Source organism: Acinonyx jubatus, chromosome B4 (assembly GCF_027475565.1).
Source record: "Acinonyx jubatus isolate Ajub_Pintada_27869175 chromosome B4, VMU_Ajub_asm_v1.0, whole genome shotgun sequence".
In the NCBI taxonomy this organism is placed as follows: Eukaryota; Metazoa; Chordata; class Mammalia; order Carnivora; family Felidae; genus Acinonyx; species Acinonyx jubatus.
This window is the reverse complement of record NC_069387.1, coordinates 135408898-135429238: the sequence shown is the minus strand read 5'-3', so window position 1 is coordinate 135429238 and position 20341 is coordinate 135408898. Positions and strand designations below refer to the sequence as shown.

At 55.9% G+C, this 20341-nt stretch overlaps 1 protein-coding gene and 1 long non-coding RNA gene across 2 annotated transcripts in view; both read right to left on the bottom strand.

Annotated features, from left to right (window-relative positions):
• Nucleotides 1-511: 511 nt before the first annotated feature.
• Nucleotides 512-7012, bottom strand: LOC128310993 (uncharacterized). The gene is made up of 2 exons (XR_008288908.1): nt 2809-7012; nt 512-2581 (listed from the first exon to the last, which is right to left on the bottom strand). It is a non-coding gene; the product is annotated as an uncharacterized LOC128310993 (long non-coding RNA).
• A 1279-nt stretch (nt 7013-8291) lies between these two features.
• Nucleotides 8292-20341, bottom strand: part of FBLN1 (fibulin 1) — an 83518-nt gene continuing 71468 nt past the window's right edge. The window contains exon 17 of the mRNA XM_027070461.2: nt 8292-9102. Within this exon, the coding sequence (XP_026926262.1) occupies nt 8963-9102 (140 nt within the window). The 3' untranslated portion in view covers nt 8292-8962. The remainder of the gene's footprint in view (nt 9103-20341) is intronic.

The following is a 20341-nucleotide window of genomic DNA, read 5'->3' as shown; positions in this document are numbered from 1 at the left end:
TTCCTGTCTGGTGGCAGTGTGTCACAGGCTTCTGTAACAGATACTTCAGACAGAGGCTTTAACATTCATACCTCGCTGTGCTGGAGGCTGAAGTTCAAGATCTGGCTGCTGAAAAACTGGTTTCTGGTGACGCTCCCTTCTGGTTTGTAGACGGCCACCTTCGCATCGTGTATGTATGACGTTCATATGAGATCTCTGGTGTCTTTTCTTCTTCTTCCAAGGACACGAACCCTATCTGGTCAGGACCCCTCCCTGATGACCCTGAATCACTTCTACAAAGGCCTCGTCTCCAAAGAGTCACTCTGGAGGTTAGGGTTTCAACATATGGATTTTGGGCAGGATGGGGGCACAATTCAGTGCACAGCACGGTGGTTTTCCATTCTCCATCCAAAAAACACTTCCTGAGCTCCTATTCTGTGCCCGACACTGTGCCAGGGGACATCAGAACAAAGATGAGCCTCTGCTCTCGGGGTACTTGCTCTCCGGGAAGGGACAGGCACACGAATAGACATTTATTTATTTTTTATAGGTTTTTTAAAAGTCTATTTATTTATTTTGAGAGAGAGACAGAGAGAGCGAGCAGGGGAGGGGCAGAGAGAGAGGGAGAGAGAGAGAATCCCAATCAGGCTCCCGATGCAGGGCTTGAACTCACGAACTGTGAGACCAGGACCTGAGCTGAAACCAAGAGTCAGATCCTTAAGTCACTGAGCCAGCCAGGTGCCCCATGAATGGACATTTAAAAAAAATTTTTTTAATGTTTATTTTTGAGAGAAAGAGGGAGAGAGAGCATGGGCGGGGGAGGGGCAGAGAACGAGGGAGACACAGAATCCGAAGCAGGCTCCACACTCCGAGCTGTCAGCACAGAGCCCCACACGGGGCTCGAACCATGAGATCATGACCTAGGCCAAAGTCCGACGCTTAACCGACTGAGCCAGCCAGGCGCCCCGACCTGTCCAAATGAATGGACATTTAAGGTGCGATTCAGCAAACGCCTACCACAGGAAGACTCCAAATGTACAGAGAAGGGAAGCACTGGTCACGTTTGGGAAACTGAGGGAGGTGTCTCAGAGCATCTGGAATTTCTTTTTTAAAGTTTTTTTTTTAAAAAATCAGGGGCACCTGGCTGGCTCAATCAATGGCGTGTGCGACTCTTGATCTCGGGGTTGTGAGTTTGAGCCCCACGCTGGCTATAGAGGTTGCTTTAAAAAAATTCTGAAGCGGTGCTGGGTGGCTCAGTCGGTTAAACATCCAACTTTGGCTCAGGTCATGATCTCCCAGTTCGTGGGGTTGAGCCCCGTGTCGGGCTCTGTGCTGACAGCTCAGAGCCGGAAGCCTGCTTCGGCTTCTGTGTCTCCCTCTCTCTCTGCCCCTCCCCTGCTGGCACTCTGTCTCTCTTTCTCTCTCTCTCTCTCAAAAATAAACATTAAAAAGCTTTTTTTTAATCTTTAAAAATTATGATAAAATACACATGCCATGGTAGTTATGGGGTCAGCCATTCATAAGTGGACACCAGTGACATCAGATACATTTACGGTATTGTTGAACCTATACCTTCTATACCTAAGAGTTTTCCATCCACCCCCAACAAAAACTCTGTGCCCATGGAACACTGACTCCCTAAGACATCTGCTCAGCCCCTGGAGACCTCTACTCTACTTTCTAGTTCGAGATAATTTTCCTATTCTAGGTATCTACTTCTTTTAATTAAAACCATCCATACAACAGTTGCCCTTCTGTGTCTCGCTTATTTCCTTCTTTTTTATGGGTGAATAATATTCCATTGTATGTATAGACCACATGTTGTTTATCCGTTCATCTGTTGATGGACTCTTGGGTTGTTTCCATCTCTTAGTGGTTGTGAACACTGCTCTGAACACGTATGTAAAAATATCTGTGCGAGTCCCTGCTTTCAATTTCCTTTGGGTGTGCACCTAAAACAGTGGGCGTTTTATGCTGGGTCTCATAGGGTCAGGAAAAGTTCACCAGGCAGAGAAGGTGGAAGCATTGTTACCCCAAGTGGAAGGATCTGTGTGTGCGAACACGTTCTGTGCGTCTGGACCTCATGTAGAATGGGTGGGCGGCGGGGGGAAGGAAGGGTGGTGCCCCATGGGAAGGGTCCCGTAGCCGCACCGTGAGGTTGGTGTGGAAGCCTCTGAAGGATCCAGGACCAGGAGGAGCTCCTTCCGGTCTGGGTTTTGGAGGGCCAGCCCGGCAGCTGGGGGGAGACGCAGGTGAAATGACTCACCAGTGGGAGGGGGTGAACTGAGGTGATTGACTGACTGACTGAATGAATGAACGAACTGAAGGACGAGATGCAGGGTCTCACGAACAAAGCAGAGGGGCTGGATCTGGGGTGCTTTGCTCTAAAGGAGCAAGTTACTGGGAAGCAGCAGGACCTGGAGGCCAGGGCAGTTGACGTGAGCGGGTCTAGGGTGGCTCAGCGAGGGGGCCCATCCAGGAAGAGACGTGTGCTTATTTCACGGGGCACGAAAGACACCATCCAGAAGACAGCCAGCTCACGGGGTGGTAGCTAAGTGCCTGCAGAAAACCAACAGGAACCAGCCAGGGTGACATTTATCTGCTGGGAGACCCAATGCGGGAGGTTTCAATGATTCAAAGTAATCGCTTCTCTCTGACTTGACTGCGGACCCTTTCCCGTACATAATTTCGTGCGTAATTCTAGCACCATTGCTTACTCAAATGACACCGATTCATGCAGGAGCTGCCACAGAGATTAATAAAGCAGCCGTGTTTAAAATGGATCACCCTTCTAATGCCCCCTAATGTTTAATAATTAAATCGCGGCACCTTGAGGCGCGGACACGGCGAATCGCGGTTGAATTCTCCAAATGGAATTGCGGCTGCACTTTCCCTTCTGGGCTCCTTGCTGTCACTTGGATGCTTGATTTCACTGCACCAGTCGTGTTGAGGTGGGCGATCCCCTGCGCCCCGTGCCCCCCCTTCTGGTAGCAAATCCCAGGGCCACAGGGGCCCCCGATGAAGCCGCTGTCCTCAAGGCTGAGACCAAAGGGACACGCGAGGTACGTGTACCCACAGTCGGGATGCCTTGTTTTTGCAAAATATGAGAAAATAGCAGTATTAATTCACTATCTATGCTCTCCAAAAAATGTATACACCAAGAGATGTATTGTTGAGCAGGAATTTGGAAAATTTACATACACATATATGTACACACACACACACACACACACACACACACACACACACACAGAGTATCGGTTTCCCAGGTTTCCTGCTGTCACAAATCACCACGATCTTAATGGCTTAAAAAAGCAGCCATCTGTGCTCTCCCAGTTCTGGGGGTCCGCGGCCAGAAATCAAGGTATCGGCAAGGTTAACTCCTTCTGGAGGCTCTGAGAGAGGATTCTTTCCAGGATTCTCCCAGCTTCTGGTGGCTGCAGGCAATCTTTGGCTTGTCATGGACGCAGCTGCTCTGAACGTTTATACAAAAATGTGTGCAAGTGACGCTAACAGCACGGGGCCTGCTTGGGATTCTCTGTCTCCCTCTCTCTCTCTCTCAAAATAAATAAATAAACTTAGAAAAATAAAAGCCCTTATCATTAGAAATGTATATTAACACAGTATTTAAAGTATTTAAACACGAAGCGACAGGATGCCTGGGCTTTGCTTTAAAATACTCCCTGCACTCTGCCCTCAAGATGCTGGAGAGTAATTCCTCACTCCTTAAGGCTGGGCTGTGTGTAGTGACTTCCTCCCAAAGAGGACAGAACGGACAGGAGGACAGGGCGGCCTCACAGCAGAGAAGGCCGACAGACGCACCTCACCCAGATGACGAAAGTCAGCGTTGACCGTTATCAGTCATGTTGATGGCAGGTGCCCTGCTATGACGGGTTAGAAGGACACTTCCCCTCCATGGTCTTCCTCCCCCAAACCCATAGCCCAGTCTAACCATAAGACAAAGCCCAGCTGAGGGGCGTCCTACAAAATGCCTGTCCAGTACTCCTCAAGACTGCCAAGGTCATTAACAACAAGGAAAGTGTGAGACACTGTCACAGCCCAGAGGAGCTCAGGGGACATGACAATGACATGTAACGCGGTGTCCTAGATGGGGTCCTGGAACACCAAAAGGATATTAAGTACAAGGCAAGGGAACCAAACTAAAGTACGTATTTTAGTTAACAATGATACATTAATATGGGTTCACTGATTATAACAGACGTACGAGACTAATGGAAACTATTTACAGTGGAGAGACTGGGGGCCCGGTGTATGCGAACCGTGTGCTATCTTCACCCCTTTTCTGTGAATCTAAAACTGTGCTAAAAAAGAAAGTCTATTGAAAAAAAAAATACTCCTGGAAAAACAAAAGGAGTCGAGAGAAGGGAGAGACCAGGAGGAATAGTAAAAAGGTGGTTAATTGGTAATTGTTGAAGCCAGGTGATGGGTATGAGAGCTTTCATACACTCTATACTTTAATGCATTAAAAAGAGATAAAAAATAACAAGAGTTTTTTTTTTTTTTTTTTTGAGTGGGGCGGGAGGCAGAGGGAGAGAAAGAGAGAGAGAGAGAGAGGGAGGGAGAGAATCTTAAGCAGGCCCCATGCTTAGTGCAGAGCCTGACTCGGGGCTCAATCCCACAATTCTGGGATCATGACATGAGCTGAAATCAAGAGTCAGATGCTCAACCAACGGAGCCACCCAGGCGTCCCAATACAAAGTTTTAAAAAGTAAAGTCACAGATCCAGTATCTTGGGGATCCTGGCATTGGGGAGACATGACGGGGGGTCACAGGACGGGTGGTCACACTGTGAGTTCTGTAGTGATGGGAGCAGAGGGTCATCCAGGGGATGAGACAGGTGTCTCCTTATGAGAAGATGGCCCCGAGCTGGCCTGGCTGAGGAGCTAAGGAGGAAATGCGTTCGCGCATGCGTGCTGGGGGACAGTTAGAAGTGTTCCTGGCACGAAACAGGAGTTGTACGAAATGTAACGTGATTATCATCGGGGTCACGGTGACGGCCACCATACTCCCTAAAGGCCATATTCTACAAGCTCTGCCGTGCTCTGTTTCTCCCTTGAGACCTCAACAGTCACTCAAGAGTCACTTTCCATCTTATTCCACGTCCAGGAGGGTGGTGAGCAGCACCTAGAAGCCCACCCCTTCGCTGTGAATGGCGCTGGGAAGCACGACAGGAAAAGAACTGTGGCTGGGACCCCGATGCCACCCAGGCGAGCACAGCACAGCCAGGGAAGGGGTCACAATACGCGAAGTGTCCTGGATATGAATCTGAATCGGCTCACGGTGACGGTCCCGCTGCAGTCCAGGAAGTGGCCTCAGGACAAGCAGACTGGGTGTCCCTGACAGAGGAGGGAGCAAGGAGCCTGCTGCCGAAGTCATGTCCCACAAAACCAGTTCAGACTCCTCTGGGGTCTCTGTCTCCACTGCTTGTCCACACTAGACTCTAACAAAATGTGGCATCTAATTGGGGCACCTGGGTGGCTCAATCGGTTAAGCGTCCAACTTAGGCTCAGGTCATGATCTCACGGTTCGTGAGTCTGAGCCCTGCACCGGGCTCTCTGCTCTCAGTGACTGCTTGGATCCTCTGTCCCCCCTCTCTCTGCTCCTTCCCTGCTCATTCTCTCTCTGTCTCTCTCTCAAAAATAAATAAACATTAAAACCAAAGTGCAAAGTGATCTTGTAAAATGTTACCAATAGAATCCCGGCATTCACTGTAAAATTTGTTCAACTTTGCTGTATGTTTGAAAATTGTCATGACAAAATACTGGGAATGAAAGAATGCAGCATGGTTTCCAGGTGTGTTCACCTGAACAAACCTGAGAACCTTGTGGGGACTTAGGAAAGCCGGCTTACCTCCGTGGGTTCCAGGTGATGGGTGGCCCTGCCTCCATCTACACCAGCCCCTCCAGGACACCAGGCGACCCAGGGACTCCTGCCACAACGCTGCTGTGCTCCTCTGAACGTTAGTGTAAGTTCCCTTCATTCAAAACGGACGCAGCTTTCTGGTAGAATAGTACAGCACAAGACCTTCTGGAACCTTCCCTCCAAGCTTCTTCTCTACCAAGTCAGCAAAAATGATTCGGTCTGGTGTCGGTGTGCGTTTGCCCTCTCCTGAACTTGCTTTCCCTTTAGCGATTCCCCTCAATTACTGTGTTCTAAGGGACCCCTGTTGTCTGGGGCCCGGAGGCACTGCGGGTTCACATTAGCTGGTCCCCTGATGCAGCCGAAGCTGGGCCCCGGCAGTCATTACTTGGCAAGACCAATGGGATACTTAGTGGTCCACCAGGTGCCCAACCCGGAGCACGCTATGCAACAGGAGAAGTTGTGCTCGTGTCTAATTTACACAACGGCTCTACTGACTCTCTCACGGATGGTTAAGAAAATGCAGAGGCAGGAAGACGCCGTACTTGCGCAGGGAATTGGTGTGGTTTGATTGACAGTGGCCATCGCGATCCTCGCCCTCCTCGTCACCGCTCTGGACGATGAGTGAATTAAGATTACACACAGGTAGGCAGCACTTTCGTGCCCTGCGTCTCCAGCCGGCGCTGCTCACTGCCGTCTAGGGCAGGGCGGCCGGGCAGCGATTATCGCCTCCGCTTTCCAGATGCAGAAACTGAGGCTGGGCAGATGCCAGTAAGTCACGCTGCTGGGCCCTCCCAAGGTGAGGCCCGAGCCGGCCTCTCTGGCTCCCCCAGTCAGGCGGGACAGGCGCCCAGCTCCCCCTCCTCCCGCCCCATCTCCACCTGGCAGCTCCTTGTCCCCTCTGTGCCTCCCCTCGGCTGGCTCCCACGCCCCAGAGCGCACTCTTGGGAAGGGCTGATTGGCCAGTTTGAGTCACGTGCTCTCCCGAGAGCCAATCAGTGGCAGGGGGCTTGGCCCTGCCCACCAATGGCAGCTCCCACTCTAACCCCTATAAAGAAAGTGGGAAGGCCCCTGTTCCAGGGGTCCTCGTTTCTCCCTTCCCATTCGGCCCTGCAGTACCTCCCCCCCAACTCCCACCCCAGGCCTCAGGGAGCAGGAGATACCTCCCCCTCCAAGGGCCTGGGCCCAGAGCTGCCTGGCTCCTGCAGACTTGCCCCCCACCCCCAACTTGCCTCCGCCCCGCCCCCAAATTCCAGGCAGGAAACCAGAACCCCAAGCGGCCTCTCATTTCCTGCCCTTCACCCCCAGGCTTCCATTCCCGTGATCAGACCCCAGGTTCCCCCCGCCCTTCTCTGCCAAGACCCCAAATCACTGGTCTCCAGAGCCGCTCAGATGGCTCCCTGGATTGTCCAGTCCTACACCTGTTGTCCCCCTCCCCACCACTTCGAGACGGCCAGGCCCCAGCAGCTCTTGTGCCTGGCTGGCCCGGGCCTGACGTTCACAGACCAGTGCCCCCCAAATGAGCGACCTCAGAAACGCGGGGAGTTCCCGAAGGTGGCTAGAGACCACATTCTGCAGAACTGGGGCCACGTTGAAATCCCAACGAGGGCGAAGTCCCACGTGGGGCTGAGATCTCAACCAGTGCCAGGGTCCAGGCTGCCGAGATGAGCTGGGATACAGGAGGAGAGAGGCTCTGAGCCACAAGGGGCATCCATACCTAAGAAGATGGGATACATGTGGGCAGGGGCTGGAGGAGAGGCGTGTGTGGAAGCCAGGGACCCCGCTGCCACATCCCCGTGCGTCCCAGTGCGCCTCAGGACACAGGCTGCACCTTGACTCCACCATCAATGCTGGCAGTAACGGGACACCCTAGAAACCCAGCTCTGCCCACGATTCTTCTGACCCAGAGCTTGGCGTCCGATAAACTGAATTTGAATCCCTTGTCCCTAAAAAGCTGTGTGACTTAGGCAATTGAGCCCTGTTCACTCATCTCGAAATTGCGTACGATCGTGCCCACCTCACTGGGCTCTGGGAGCCGTGGATGAGGCACCACGTGCCAAGTGCATGGGGGCGGCGGGGGCGGGGGGGACTCAGTGCACACTGGTGGCCCCTCTTCCCTGCTGAAGAGAATTGTTATTTCTCCGCAGTGATTTCAAGAAGGGACCAGAATCCCTCAAGCAATTCTATCAGACGCTGGGGCTCCGGGTCTTGCCTAGCAGGCCTGGTCGTGGGGCACAGGGTGGGCTGGAGCCACACTTCTCAGAGGTGGGCGTGGTATCAGAAGTGACCCGGGTGGGAAGCTGTTCCAATATGTGCTGGGCCCCACCCCCAGAACCTCCCCAGGAGGCGGGGTCTCTGAGAAGGCCTGAGGGGACATTCCCAGGCACTTCGAGAGCCCTCTTCTTGAAAGACTGTCAGGCACAGGCCATGGGGAGGCTCGCAAAACTGTTTATTTCCCCCCCCTATGATAAGAAAGGACGGATGCAGGTGCCGAGAAAGTCCAGCCATTCCCCTGGTGAACACGCACGGCTCGCACACAAACCTAACAGGCTGTGCCTTTCCCTTTCCTGTTTCAACAGAACCGTAGGGCACCTTCTGAGTGCTCCCCGGGGCATCGTGTTATGCAGCTTCTGGGCAGAACTGGTCATACCTGCTACTCTACCGCAGCCCCATCGTTGGGCGTAAAACACCCGATTGGCCAAAAAAAAAAAAAAAAAAAAAAAAAAAAAAGTACCGAACGTCAAATTTCGTACAGTCAGTGCAAGAACTGGTTTTCTCTCGGCATCTGGACTGGCTGCCCCCCGAAAAACGCCCTTCCTTCCTGGGTCCTTCGCAAGGCCCAGCCCGCAGGCAGAGAAAGGAGCAAACGTTGACCTCTGCATGAAGAAAATAATACGAACAAGCAAGGTTTCCAACAAACGGTTGAGTAATTGGGCTCGCTATTTAAATACCGAAACACAGGAGATGAACTTGTTCATCTGGCCGCAGCTTAATACGTGCGGGCCTGACATTACAAACAAAAACTTAAGAGAGCTCGGCAGGGCGGGCACGGTGGCTGGAGCAGGGACTTGGCCCAGAGGCGTGGCGGCGCCAGGACGGGCCCTCAGAACCAGTACTCGGAGACGAAGATGTGCACGTTGACGACGTTTCGGTGGGACACCACCCCCCCGACCACGTAGTTCATCTCCAGCTTCAGGACGGCGTGAAACGGGCCCACGATGGGCCGTACTTGGCGCACGACACCTGGGGAGAGAACGGAAGGCGTCTTAGACCGCGTCGAGCCCCACTCTGAGCCGGACGCTGGAGTCCCCTGCGTGGCATAGGGCGGTGAGCTCACCGCCGGCATTTTCCTGACGGGGGATTCGAAAGAGCCCAGAAGAGGGCCTGTCGTGGAGCGGGCGCCCAGGACACGACTGTCCCTCCCTGGACCAGGGGAGGGACCACACGAAGGCCATGACTGGAGGCCTCCTCCCCTGTGCCTGGCCACCTCCCTGTCTCCGGGCCCTGCTGGCACCTCCTCGCCTCTGCGGGACGGCCAAAGGCCCAGAGAGAACTCTCCCGCACTCTGGGACGAGACACACGAGGCTAGGGTGGGCGTTAGCCTCGCTGGGCTGTGGAAAGACTGCAGCCCTCTCTGGGCCTCCGATTCCTCAGGGAGCAAATGATACCATGTGACCCCGTGCTTCTGCACCGCGTGATCCGGGCGACCCAGCACAGCATCTGCCCGAGATGCGCAGGGCGACCTCCCCGCCGGACGGAGGGCTCCCCTCTTCACCTCCCCACGCATTCATGCCTTCTCCCGTAGGCACCAGGAGCTGTTCTCAGTGAGACAGAGAAAATAATAGAATCCTGGCTTCAAAGCCGGTGGAGGATCTAAGTAAGTGCAGGGCTGAGAGAAGTCCAGCAGGGGAGAATGGAGGAGGTGAAGTCTGGGGGAGTCAGGGAGGGCTTCTTGGAGGAGGCGTTCCTCCCGACAGACGAAGCAACGCAAGCAAAGTCTGCAGGCTCGTTGAGCCTCAGTCCCTGCAGGGGACTTTCTCCACCCCACCTGTTCTGATGCTAGGACTTGTCCAAGGTCATGTGATATGGGGGGGGGGGTGGCGGTTCCCTGGAAGTACTCTATGGCCACTTCTGTGGCTGATCTGCAGCTGAAGGCCAGGGTGGGAAGCGTGGGCTAGCACCTGCCAGTCACGTGACCCAGAGCAAGCTTGGAGCCTGAAGTTCCACAACCACATGCTGAGAATTCGCCACTGATTGTTTGCGGCATCGACTGCTGATTCCAGGCTGGTTTCTACAAACATCCCTGCCGCCAACTTAGGAAGCACGCACGAGGCAGCGCGGTGAGGCCCCTGGGGCCCACATAGAAGGCTGGAGAAGGCCTCCCGCACCAGCGCTGGCTCCCGGTCAGGAACACCAAGTTCACGCTCAGAAGGGGAATTTGGGAGTGCCATCCCCCCTTTCACTCTCTGGGCTTGTGTTTCAAAAATGAAATGCCCGGCAGCCGGCGTGGGATTCCAGGCTATTCTAAGTAAACAAGGGCTTCAGCTCTGATGGAGAGATATTCTGCAGGCTGTCAGCACCCTTTCTCTGCCCCTGCCGGGTGGTGACGTTGTAGCTTTGTCCTGGGTGAACGCCCACGAACATCTTCAGCTCGCTGCTGAAGATGTGGGCTTGTCACCACCCTCCGTGTGCCAGCGGCCCCTGATGACCCGGCCACTCCCACCCACCCCTCCCGGGGTACAGAGTCTGGGCCAGCTCAGTGGGGGCTCACAGGTGCCAAGTCAAGCATGCTTCCCTGTCCGCCCCCCCCCCCCCCGGCAGTCCAGCACCCGCTATGCCCTGATCAGTGTCACCTTCTCCTCCCTCCTGGCCTCAGCCCCACAGTGGTGCACACCAGCCTCAGGGGCCTGGGTTACCTGCGGACGTCACCTGTCCTTGGGGCTGAGGTTAAGACTACGCTCCCAGTACTCAGAGTTTCCAGATCTTCAAGGAAGAGGTGAGAGGCTGGGGGAGACTGAGAACTATTTTTTTTTTAATGTTTATTTATTTTTGAGAGAGAGAGACAGTGTGTGAGTGGGGGAGGGGCAGAGAGCGAGGGAGACAGAGAATCCAAAGCAGGCTCCAGGTTCTGAGTTGTCAGCACAGAGCCCGACATGGGGCTCGAACCCACAAAGCATGAGATCATGACCTGAGCCGAAGTTGGTGCTTAACCGACTGAGCCACCCAGGTGTCAGTTAAGCGGCTGACTCTTGGTTTGATCAGGTCACAGTCTCACAGTTTCATGGGTTTGAGCCCCGCATCGGGCACCATGCTGACGGTGCAGAGCCTGCTTGAGATTCTCTCTCTCCCTCTCTCTCAGCCCCTCCAACACTCACGCTGTCTCTCTCAAAATAAATAAATAAACTTAAACATAAAAATAGCAACCTTCAAAATCAGAAACAGAACGAGCACGAGCACGCCCTCTACCTCCTCAGAAATGACTCGCGGCGGCAAAACGCATCCCATTTCCAATTTAAATGTGATCTGATTTTCAAAGGACGGCTGAACTCTTGCAGGATGGAAAAAGAGGGCAAGTGTTGAGTATTCTTATTGGGTTGATTTCAAAACGTACTGAAAGGAAGGCCCCAAATGTGTAGAGCTCGTCTGCATCTAAGTCCATCACAGGCACTGTTGGAGGTTTGATTTCTGCGAGGCACTGGCTCGCCTGTGGCTCGGGCCGCAGCTGCGCACAGAGACCAAAGAACCAGGGAAGGAAGCCAGGGGCTGCCTGAGTGAAAGGGACACTGGGAAGGGCCAGGGAGGAGGGGGCCTGCCTTCTGATGCAGGTCACATGCAGAGTCGGGATTTTGCAGAATCTTCCCATTTAACGAGAAAAGTGATTGATTAAGGTGGCACGAATATTCGTGCTGCAAGTGTGAAACGAGAAATCCCAAGTGCACAAGCGGGGCTCAGGAGTGTGCCCCTTGCCTTCCCCCCACCCTCCAACCAGAAGGAGCTTCTCGATCCCTTCCCTGTGACCTAATGTCAACACCAAATCTCCACCTCTATCCATAATCCCTGCTAACCCAGGGCTCCCTTTGCAGGCCACACCCATTCTGTGGACTAGCTCTACTTCTGCTTTGGTTTGGGTGGACACGTTCCCTCCATTCCCAGAGTAGTTCAGGCTTGAGTTCAACCTCCTAGTCCTCCCTTTGACCGAGCCCAGGCTTTCTCCTGCTATTACCTTTTTCTTCACAGCTTTCCTACCCATCCATCCATCTACCCATCCTCCATCCATCCATCCACCCACCCATACCTATCCACCTGTCCTCCATCCATCCATCCATCCACCCATCCACCCACCCATCCATCCATCCCATCCATCCCCATCCATCACCATCCTCCATCCATCCATCCACCCACCATCCATCCATCCACCCATCCATCCATCCCATCCATCCATCCATCCACCACCCATACCATCCACCTATCTTCCATCCATCCATCCACCTACCCATCCTCCACCCATCCACCCATCCATCCGCCCATCCACCCACCCATCCACCCACCCATCCATCCATCCATTCATACATCCTTCCACCCATCCATCCACCCATCCATCCATCCATCCATCCACCCACCCATACCCATCCACCTATCTTCCATCCATCCATCCACCTACCCATCCTCCACCCATCCACCCATCCATGTGCCCATCCACCCACCCATCCATCCATTCATCCATCCATCCACCCATCCATCCATCCATCCATCCATCCACCCACCCATACCCATCCACCTATCTTCCATCCATCCATCCATCCACCTACCCATCCTCCACCCATCCACCCATCCATGTGCCCATCCACCCACCCATCCACCCACCCATCTATTCATCCATCCATCCATCCATCCATCCACCCATCCATCCACCCATCCTCCATCCATCCATCCATCCATCCACCCACCCATACCCATCCACCTATCTTCCATCCATCCATCCATCCACCTACCCATCCTCCACCCATCCACCCATCCATCCATCCATGTGCCCATCCACCCACCCATCCACCCACCCATCCATCCATCCATTCATCCATCCACCCATCCATCCATCCATCCATCCATCCACATCCTCATCCATCCATCCATCCACCCACCCACCCATCCATCCACCCATCCTCCATCAATCCATCCATCCATCCATCCATCCATCCATCCATCCATCCATCCATCCTCTCATCCACCCAACAGAGGGCATTCTGCACAGGGCAGGTTTAAGGAAGATTCCACAGACATTACATTGGATTTTGAGAAATAATTACGAGCCTAGGAAGCACTAAGGACATGTGCAAACCCCAAAAGTATGACGGTTCAGACCAGTTCTGGGAACAGTGTCAGTCCTGGGGAGAGACAGGCAGACGAGGCTGAGGAGGTGGTCAAGGCTGTTCCTGGGACCTCCCACCCCGTCAGTCTTGCAGAACCAGGAATCTGGGTCTGCAGCCGTCTCCTGGCTTCCTCCCCACCACTGGTCCAGAGGAGTGTGCATTCAGAGCCACCACCAGCCCTCCTACTGCAGAGAAACCAGGGAGGGACTAGAGACGCACGGTGCCCATCCGTGTCACCACTGAGATCGGAAAGCCTCCACCGGGGCTGGCTCCAGCCATCGACTTGATTCTGCAGGTATGATATTGGCATCTGTCACGTGCCAGGCCCTGGGGACCAGCTGGACTGCTTACGTCCTCTTTCATGAAGCCTCCCTAGCCCTGGGAGTACCCGGTACCCGCTCTCCCTCGGCTGTAACGCCACATCTGCCCACCGCAGTCACAGCCAGCTCCCCTTTCTGGGGCACATCTGCACTTTGTTCTTCTCTGTCCCCGCTGTCCCCAGCACAGGGCCTGGGGCAGGACACAGCAGGAGCTCCGTCACGATTACTGAGTGGGATAAAGGCAGAGGAAGATGAGACATCAGTCCCTGAGGTCCCCCACAATCTAGCAAGGAAGACGAAACTCCGTCCTGAAGGGAAGAGGGGCCACGGAAAACTCTGAGGGACAGTAGCTCATGACCACTCTGGCAGCAAAAGGCAGGCCAAAGGGAGAGGCACGTTTCCGTCTTGCCTGGTATGTCCACCTCACCTGCTGGGGTGTTTACCTCCTCAGCTTTCCAGAGCCCCAGGAAAAAAAAAGGCCACGGTGCCGAGTTCAACTGTGTTAATCTTCCAAATCCTCGTCCTTGGCATTTCTGCTTCGTCTGTCAGACGTTGCTGGTATTCCTTGGCGTGTCTGTGCCTCCTAAAGATATAATTAAGCCTTTTTTTCCCCCCTTTGAAAAATGTAGGCCCCCTCGGGCACTTCACCTTCATGTCTGGTCTCTGCTTTGTAAATTGCAGCTGACGTGCTGGGATCCAGGAGCCCGGCGACGTGAGGCACACGGGTCTGATGGGGGACCTTCGTCACCTCGTGCGGTCTGGGGTCTGCATTCCTGGCCCTTGAAGCCACTGCCCCTCAGCCTCTGCTGCTTAGTTGGCACCTGATTGTCCACCAGGTGTTGGGAAGGATGAAAACCAGTTCTCTGCATGAGTCCTGTGTCCCTGACACGAGACGCCGGTCTATAAAGACACCTGCCGTCGGCAGCCTTGGGTTCCCCTGCTGGTTCCTCGCTGACCAGCGGCGTGACCTTGTGTCAGTCGCCATCCTTTCTGAAGCTCAGCCTTCAACCCAGAAGTCCTGTGATTCTAACTGACCAAGTGTAATCGCGTGAACAGCACGTCGAAGAGGATTTTAACAAGCAAGGTGATGAATCGAGAGGCTTCCGTGATGATCTCACGTCAGTGGAAGTTAACTGTGCTCTTTAAAAGAGATTCAGGTTAGAAAAGACAGAGGTTAAGAGTCACCTGTTGACGTAGCAAAGAGTGAGAAGCTGTCACTACTTGAAACCACGTGATAGTCATTTGCTTACTTGGTGACTATCGGTCTCCCCGCTGCCGTGTGAGTCTGGAGGCCAATGGCACGTCTCTCTTGGCCGTTCTCGTATCTCTGGTTTGTGGGACACTTCGTCCCACTTTGAACCTGACACATAGGTGGCGGTTAACCAACACTTGCTGGACGAATGAATGAATGAATGAATGAACTGAACACCAAAGCATTAAGCACAATCTGTAAGGTTGAAAATGATCACCCAGAAAGGAGACTGTCGGGGAAGAACGCACAGGAAAGGGGGACAAGCGAGAGCCAGGCTTCACTGTCCGGCCTGGGCAGCTGCCACGCGGAGCCAGAAGCAGGGAGGAAGGCAGAGCGCCGGCCCGTGAGGACGAGGTGCCGGGGGCCACGACCCAGGAGCTCAGAGGAGAGCCACGAGGTCTTGCCAAACACAAACGCGACGGCAACGGGGAAGGAGCACATCATCACCCGCGTCTCAGGGAAGTTTCCTTGGTAGAAATAATGATCCCCGCAGATGGGGATTAACAGCACAGACCAAGGGCAAAAAGGAAAACTCAAGAAAATGAAGATATACTGCTGGTACAGACAAAGAGAAAAAACTACCATGTGGGGCTCCTGGCCGGCTCAGTCAGTGGAGCATGTGACTCTTGATCTCAGGGTTACGAGTTCGAGTCCCCATGTTGGGTGTAGAGACAACTCGAAGAAACAAAACAAAACTAGAGCATGGATGGGCTGGGAGAGGGAACAGAGCCGGCCAAGGGGAAGGGAGATGGGGGGATCCCACATGCCCGTGGCTTCTTGGGTCCTCACCATACTGCTGTCAGGAACAGACATCACCTCCCTTCCCCAGGGGGAGGGGAGTGGGCTCTGAGAGCCCAGATGCCCCAGGTCACACGGCTCACAGGTCCGGATGCCCGCCAGCTGGGACTGACCCCAAAGCCCAGCCCGTCCCATCCCACTGTGTCTCCTCCCCCCTCACGGGGCTGCATGATGTGGAGGAAGCTTCCGGAATGTGCTTTCCCTGGCTGAGTCACACACATAGGGCAAACCTGGCAGAAAGGAATGAACCATGAAGCAGTCACATAAATAGTCGGCAAGGAAGGAACGGAGCTCCCGCAGCCCTGACTTCTCGCCCCGAGAAACACCCAGGCAGGTGCTTGCGAGGAAGGGGGACAGGTGTCTGGGCTCCATATTTAAAATGCCAAATGGCAGGGAGCCTGGGTGGCTCAGTTGGTTAAGCATCTGACTTAGGCGCAGGTCACGATCTCATGGTTTGTGAGTTCGAGCCCCGCGTCGGGCTCTGTGCTGACAGCTCGGAGCCTGGAGCCTGCTTCAGTTTCTGCGTCTCCCTCTTTCTCTACCCCTCCCCTGCTCACTCTCTGTCTCTCTGTCTCTCTCTCTCAAAAATAAATAAACATTAAAAAAAATTAAAATACCAAATGGCTCCCAACATGTCTCAGCAGAACTCACCGTCCGTATTTCTTGATCGTTATAAATGTGCCCCCGCCACAGGCCTCCCGTGAGCTAAGGCAGCTCCCCAGAGTCCACCTTGCCCTCCAGGAGAAATCTGGAAAGAAATGCCGCTCTGCATAGACCTGCCTTCCCCCTCGATGCGGAAGCTGACGTCTCTGCAGCGCTTGCCAATGTGCTCGCAAAGCCCATTCCCATCTACCCTCTCGTCCTCCTGTGTCAGCCTCGTTCGTCCTGGAGGAGAACACGGGCTCAGCGTGGTGAAGTGAGTCAGGTCTGGGCATCAGGGAGCCAGCCCTGGGCCACCGCCCCTTCCACCGAGCTGCGTGGCCCGCCGGAGGAAGAGAAGGCCTGGTGCTTTTCTGGAAGGGATTGGCCATCTGATGTACTGACTTGCACCGACTTGGCCAAAAGTGTGCCCTTGAAGGGAGGGATGGGCAATCCTTTCCTGCCCCTCCCACCTACCTGCTGGGGTCCTGCTGCCCCAGACCCAAGCTCGCCAGCCGCTCGGATCTCCCCAGATGCCCCCCCGCCCCCAAATCCACCGGCCTCCTCCAGCCTCCAGAGAACGCGAGACTGGAGGCCAACAGGCGCCTGGCTTCCAACCCTGACGCGCCATCACTAGGCAGGCGGACGAAGCCCATCCACGGGAGTTTCCAGACCCTCCCGTCCGCTCCAGCCCCAGCCCCACCCTACCTCAGGCCAGGCCTGACCTTCCAACACCTTCCTCCTCACCCCCAATGCACTCCCCGGCTGCGGCCGCAGCCGGCCTCCTAGAACGCAAGTTCTGGGCTCGTGCGAGGCCCTGGCACACATCACATCCCACCCACCCCAGCCCCCGGCTCCCAGCGGGTGTGGAGCACACACCTTGATCAGGCCCCCACGCCCTGTCCGGCCTGATTTCTCGCACTCTCTGCTCCGGCCACGCCGAACCCCTCGCAGCCCCCCAGGATGAGCAAAGGCTACGGAAGGGGCAGGGTGCACACAGGTCTTGCCCACGTGACTTAGCATTAAAGACCCGGGGACCCCAGACACAGACAAGTCCTGCCCTCCACTTTCCAGAGGGCAATACAGCACCACCCTCCTCCTTCAGGGGCAGCCAAGGCCCCGAGGAATTCGAACGCCGGCCGGGTGGGCACCTGCCGGGTACAGACAGGTACCCCAAGCCCCAGCAGCTGGCCATGGCGCGTGCCCTCTCTTCTTTATTCCTTCGGCAAGCACGGAGCCCCGGCTCTGGGCAGGCAGCGCGCCCGGTGCCGCGGTTACGAACACCGACCGGCGCTGGTGTGGGTCCTCGCAGAGCTCTGGGCCCCCCGCCGACGTCAGACACAGAGGGTGGGGTGGCGAGGCTGGGAAAGTAAGCAGAGACGCTCCAGGAAAAGTGCTCACCCCAGACCGGGCCCCGGGAGCTCGTGGAAGCTTCACCAGGGAGTCAGTCTCGGCTGGACGTTGAAGGACCGGCCGGCCCGCCCAGAAGAGCTGGGGGTGGGGGGTGCTCAGACATGTGGAGGCAGAGGAATTTCAGGGCTGGGCTGGACCTCAAAGAGCAGGGCTTTGCCCGGCCCGAGGTCACACAGGAAGGTCACGGCCCAGGAGCCCCACGTGGAGTCCCAACACCCCGCGCGCCCTCCTGAGTCCGTGCCTCCGTTTCCTCATCCGGAGATGTGGTGAGTCTCCTAGAGGTTCTGCAAGTAGCATCTGGAACGTGCCGGACGAGGGAGGGTCACAGCTATGGGTCTGACGGCAGCGATGACCAGGACGCCACTTGGGGGTCCCCGGTCTCGGCCACGGAGCGGACGCTCCTCGCAGGGCCCTTCTGGAAACACCCGACATCGAGGCTGCAGGCAACGCTCTTCGCGATCATGGGTGATGGGGGGTGTCTGCGTCCTGTGCGTATTTATGGCCGTCAGCCGAGGCTTCGGAAGATTCGGGTCGTCCCCACACTTTCCTTCGGACGTCGCACAACGTGCCTCTGTGGCTGTTTGGCTTCGTTCTTGCTTTTGTTTTAAAACGGGGAACAATTCACGAACACGCCCCGTGATATCAAAGACGTCCCCCCCCAAAGGCGCACGACGGCAGCGGTAGGAGAGGGTCGTAAATCATCCTGGCTGGACACAGACGGTCCCCGGGAGAACCTCGGGGGACACGAAGGGGCTGCTCTGGGCTCGCTCTAACCCCGTGGTGACGCTGGAAGCGGGCAGGTCTGCGTGGTCCTGCAGCCTGCCGGGCCCGGGGGGGCCTCCTCGCGCATGCGGGGGTGTGCACACGCGCACGTGTGATGGAGCGGGCCTTGCACAGATGAGCCCCTGCCTCGTGGAGTTCACGTCAAGCCAGGCGAGGACCCACGAGGCCATGACCGCCGCGTGCCCGCCGCAAGCACGGGCATTTCTCTGCTCCCATTCACAGCAGATGGTCTTCTAGATTTTCTAGAAGGAGCCTCCGGCGCTCCTGTCCCGAGTGTCTCCCTTCCACTGTGTCCACGGGGACGGCCTGGCCGAGGTCACCAGGGGCCTGGGTGTCACCAAATCCAGTGGGTGCGCCTGTCCTCCCGCAAACGGCCTTCCCTCTCCCGGGACATCAGGGCTCCAGGCTTGCCTGCTGTCCCCCACCTTGAGCGTGAGGGCTGTGGCGCCCCGTCCCGGCGGCTTCTGTGTCCACACTTGCTCCCACGGCGAGCTCGCAGGGTCTCGGGGCTCCGGCCACCATCCACACGCTAACGTCTCCCAGGCTCATCGATTACCACTTCTCACTGCCTCGGGGCTGTGGCGCCTCGATCCCCAGGTTCTGAGTGAACTCCTGGCCTCCTCCAAGCTGCCACGTCACGGCCTTCCCGTCTCGGCAGACGGCAACACCGATCTCCTCTCTTCAGGGCCAAAATCTGTGGGGTTATCCACCCACACCCAATGGGTGAGCAAAACGTGGCACTCCCTTCCAATTTCGCCCCGAATCTGTCTCCCTCTCACGCCTTCCGCTGGACCCACGTGGCCGAAGCCACTGCTGCCTCAGTCCAGGCTGCTGTGAGAGTCCCGGCTCCACACCCAGAGGGAGACTTTAAGGCGTTAGGTCACCTCACTCTTCACCTTGAGACCCTCACGTGGCTCCCAGCTCACCCAGTGCAAAAGCCAGAGGCCTCACAACAGCCTCAAGACCCTGCCCCACCAGCCACCAGCTCCTGCCTCGGCTCAGCCACACTGGCCTCCTTGCTGCGGCTCAAACACACCAGGCTCACCTCTGCCCCAGGGACTTTGCATGTGCTGTTCCCTCCGCCTCAGGGACTTTGCATATGCTCTCTTCCTCACATCTCTGTGTGGCTCGTTGCCTCGGCTCCTCGGGGTGTTAGACGACTGTCTCCACCAGATTTAAAGTGGCTCCTCCCCTCCACACCCCACCCGCCCCTCCTCCCCTCCAGCCCTCTGTGTAGCCCTCACCACCCGCTGACTGTGAACGTATTCTGCTTGTTTCTTTCTGCGCCTCCCCTCTGGAATAAAATGAGTTTCTCGCAAGGATTCATGTCTGTCCGTCTGTCTTGGTCACTGCCGTGTCCCCTGGACTAGGACCTACCCCCGCAGGACACAGACATTATTTGCTGGAAGAAGGGATATGAGAACAGTCCCAAAGGGCCCATCCAGGGTGCCGTGGGGGTGCGGGGTGGAGTAGCTCAGTACTCCGCCTGCAGGGGTGCGGAGGGCGTGCAAGAGGCGATGACCCTGCCCTGGGCTCTGAGGGATGGGTAGGAGTTTACCCGGAGGAGAAAGAGCTGAACGTCATGGCTGAAGTCTGGAAGAAGAGAGAGGCCACGGAGTGTCTGGGGTCTGAGGCCTGGGCTGGTGTGGCTTGCGCACAGTGGAGGGAGGGGAAGGGACAAGAGTGCTGAGCGCCGAGGAGGACAAGGACAGGCCTAGGCTGAGGACGTCTCTCCAGCCGGGGAGGAGGGGTTTAAAAGCCGGCAGTCCCAGCCACAACTGGCCGTGGGGGTCCCTGGCTCCCGGCTTTCAGAGCCAAGTGGTTAGAGCACCTTTTGCTGAGAGAAGAGGACACTTGACCAGGCTCAGCGGGTGCCCGTGGGACCGTGCAGCCAGGTACAGGCGGAGGCC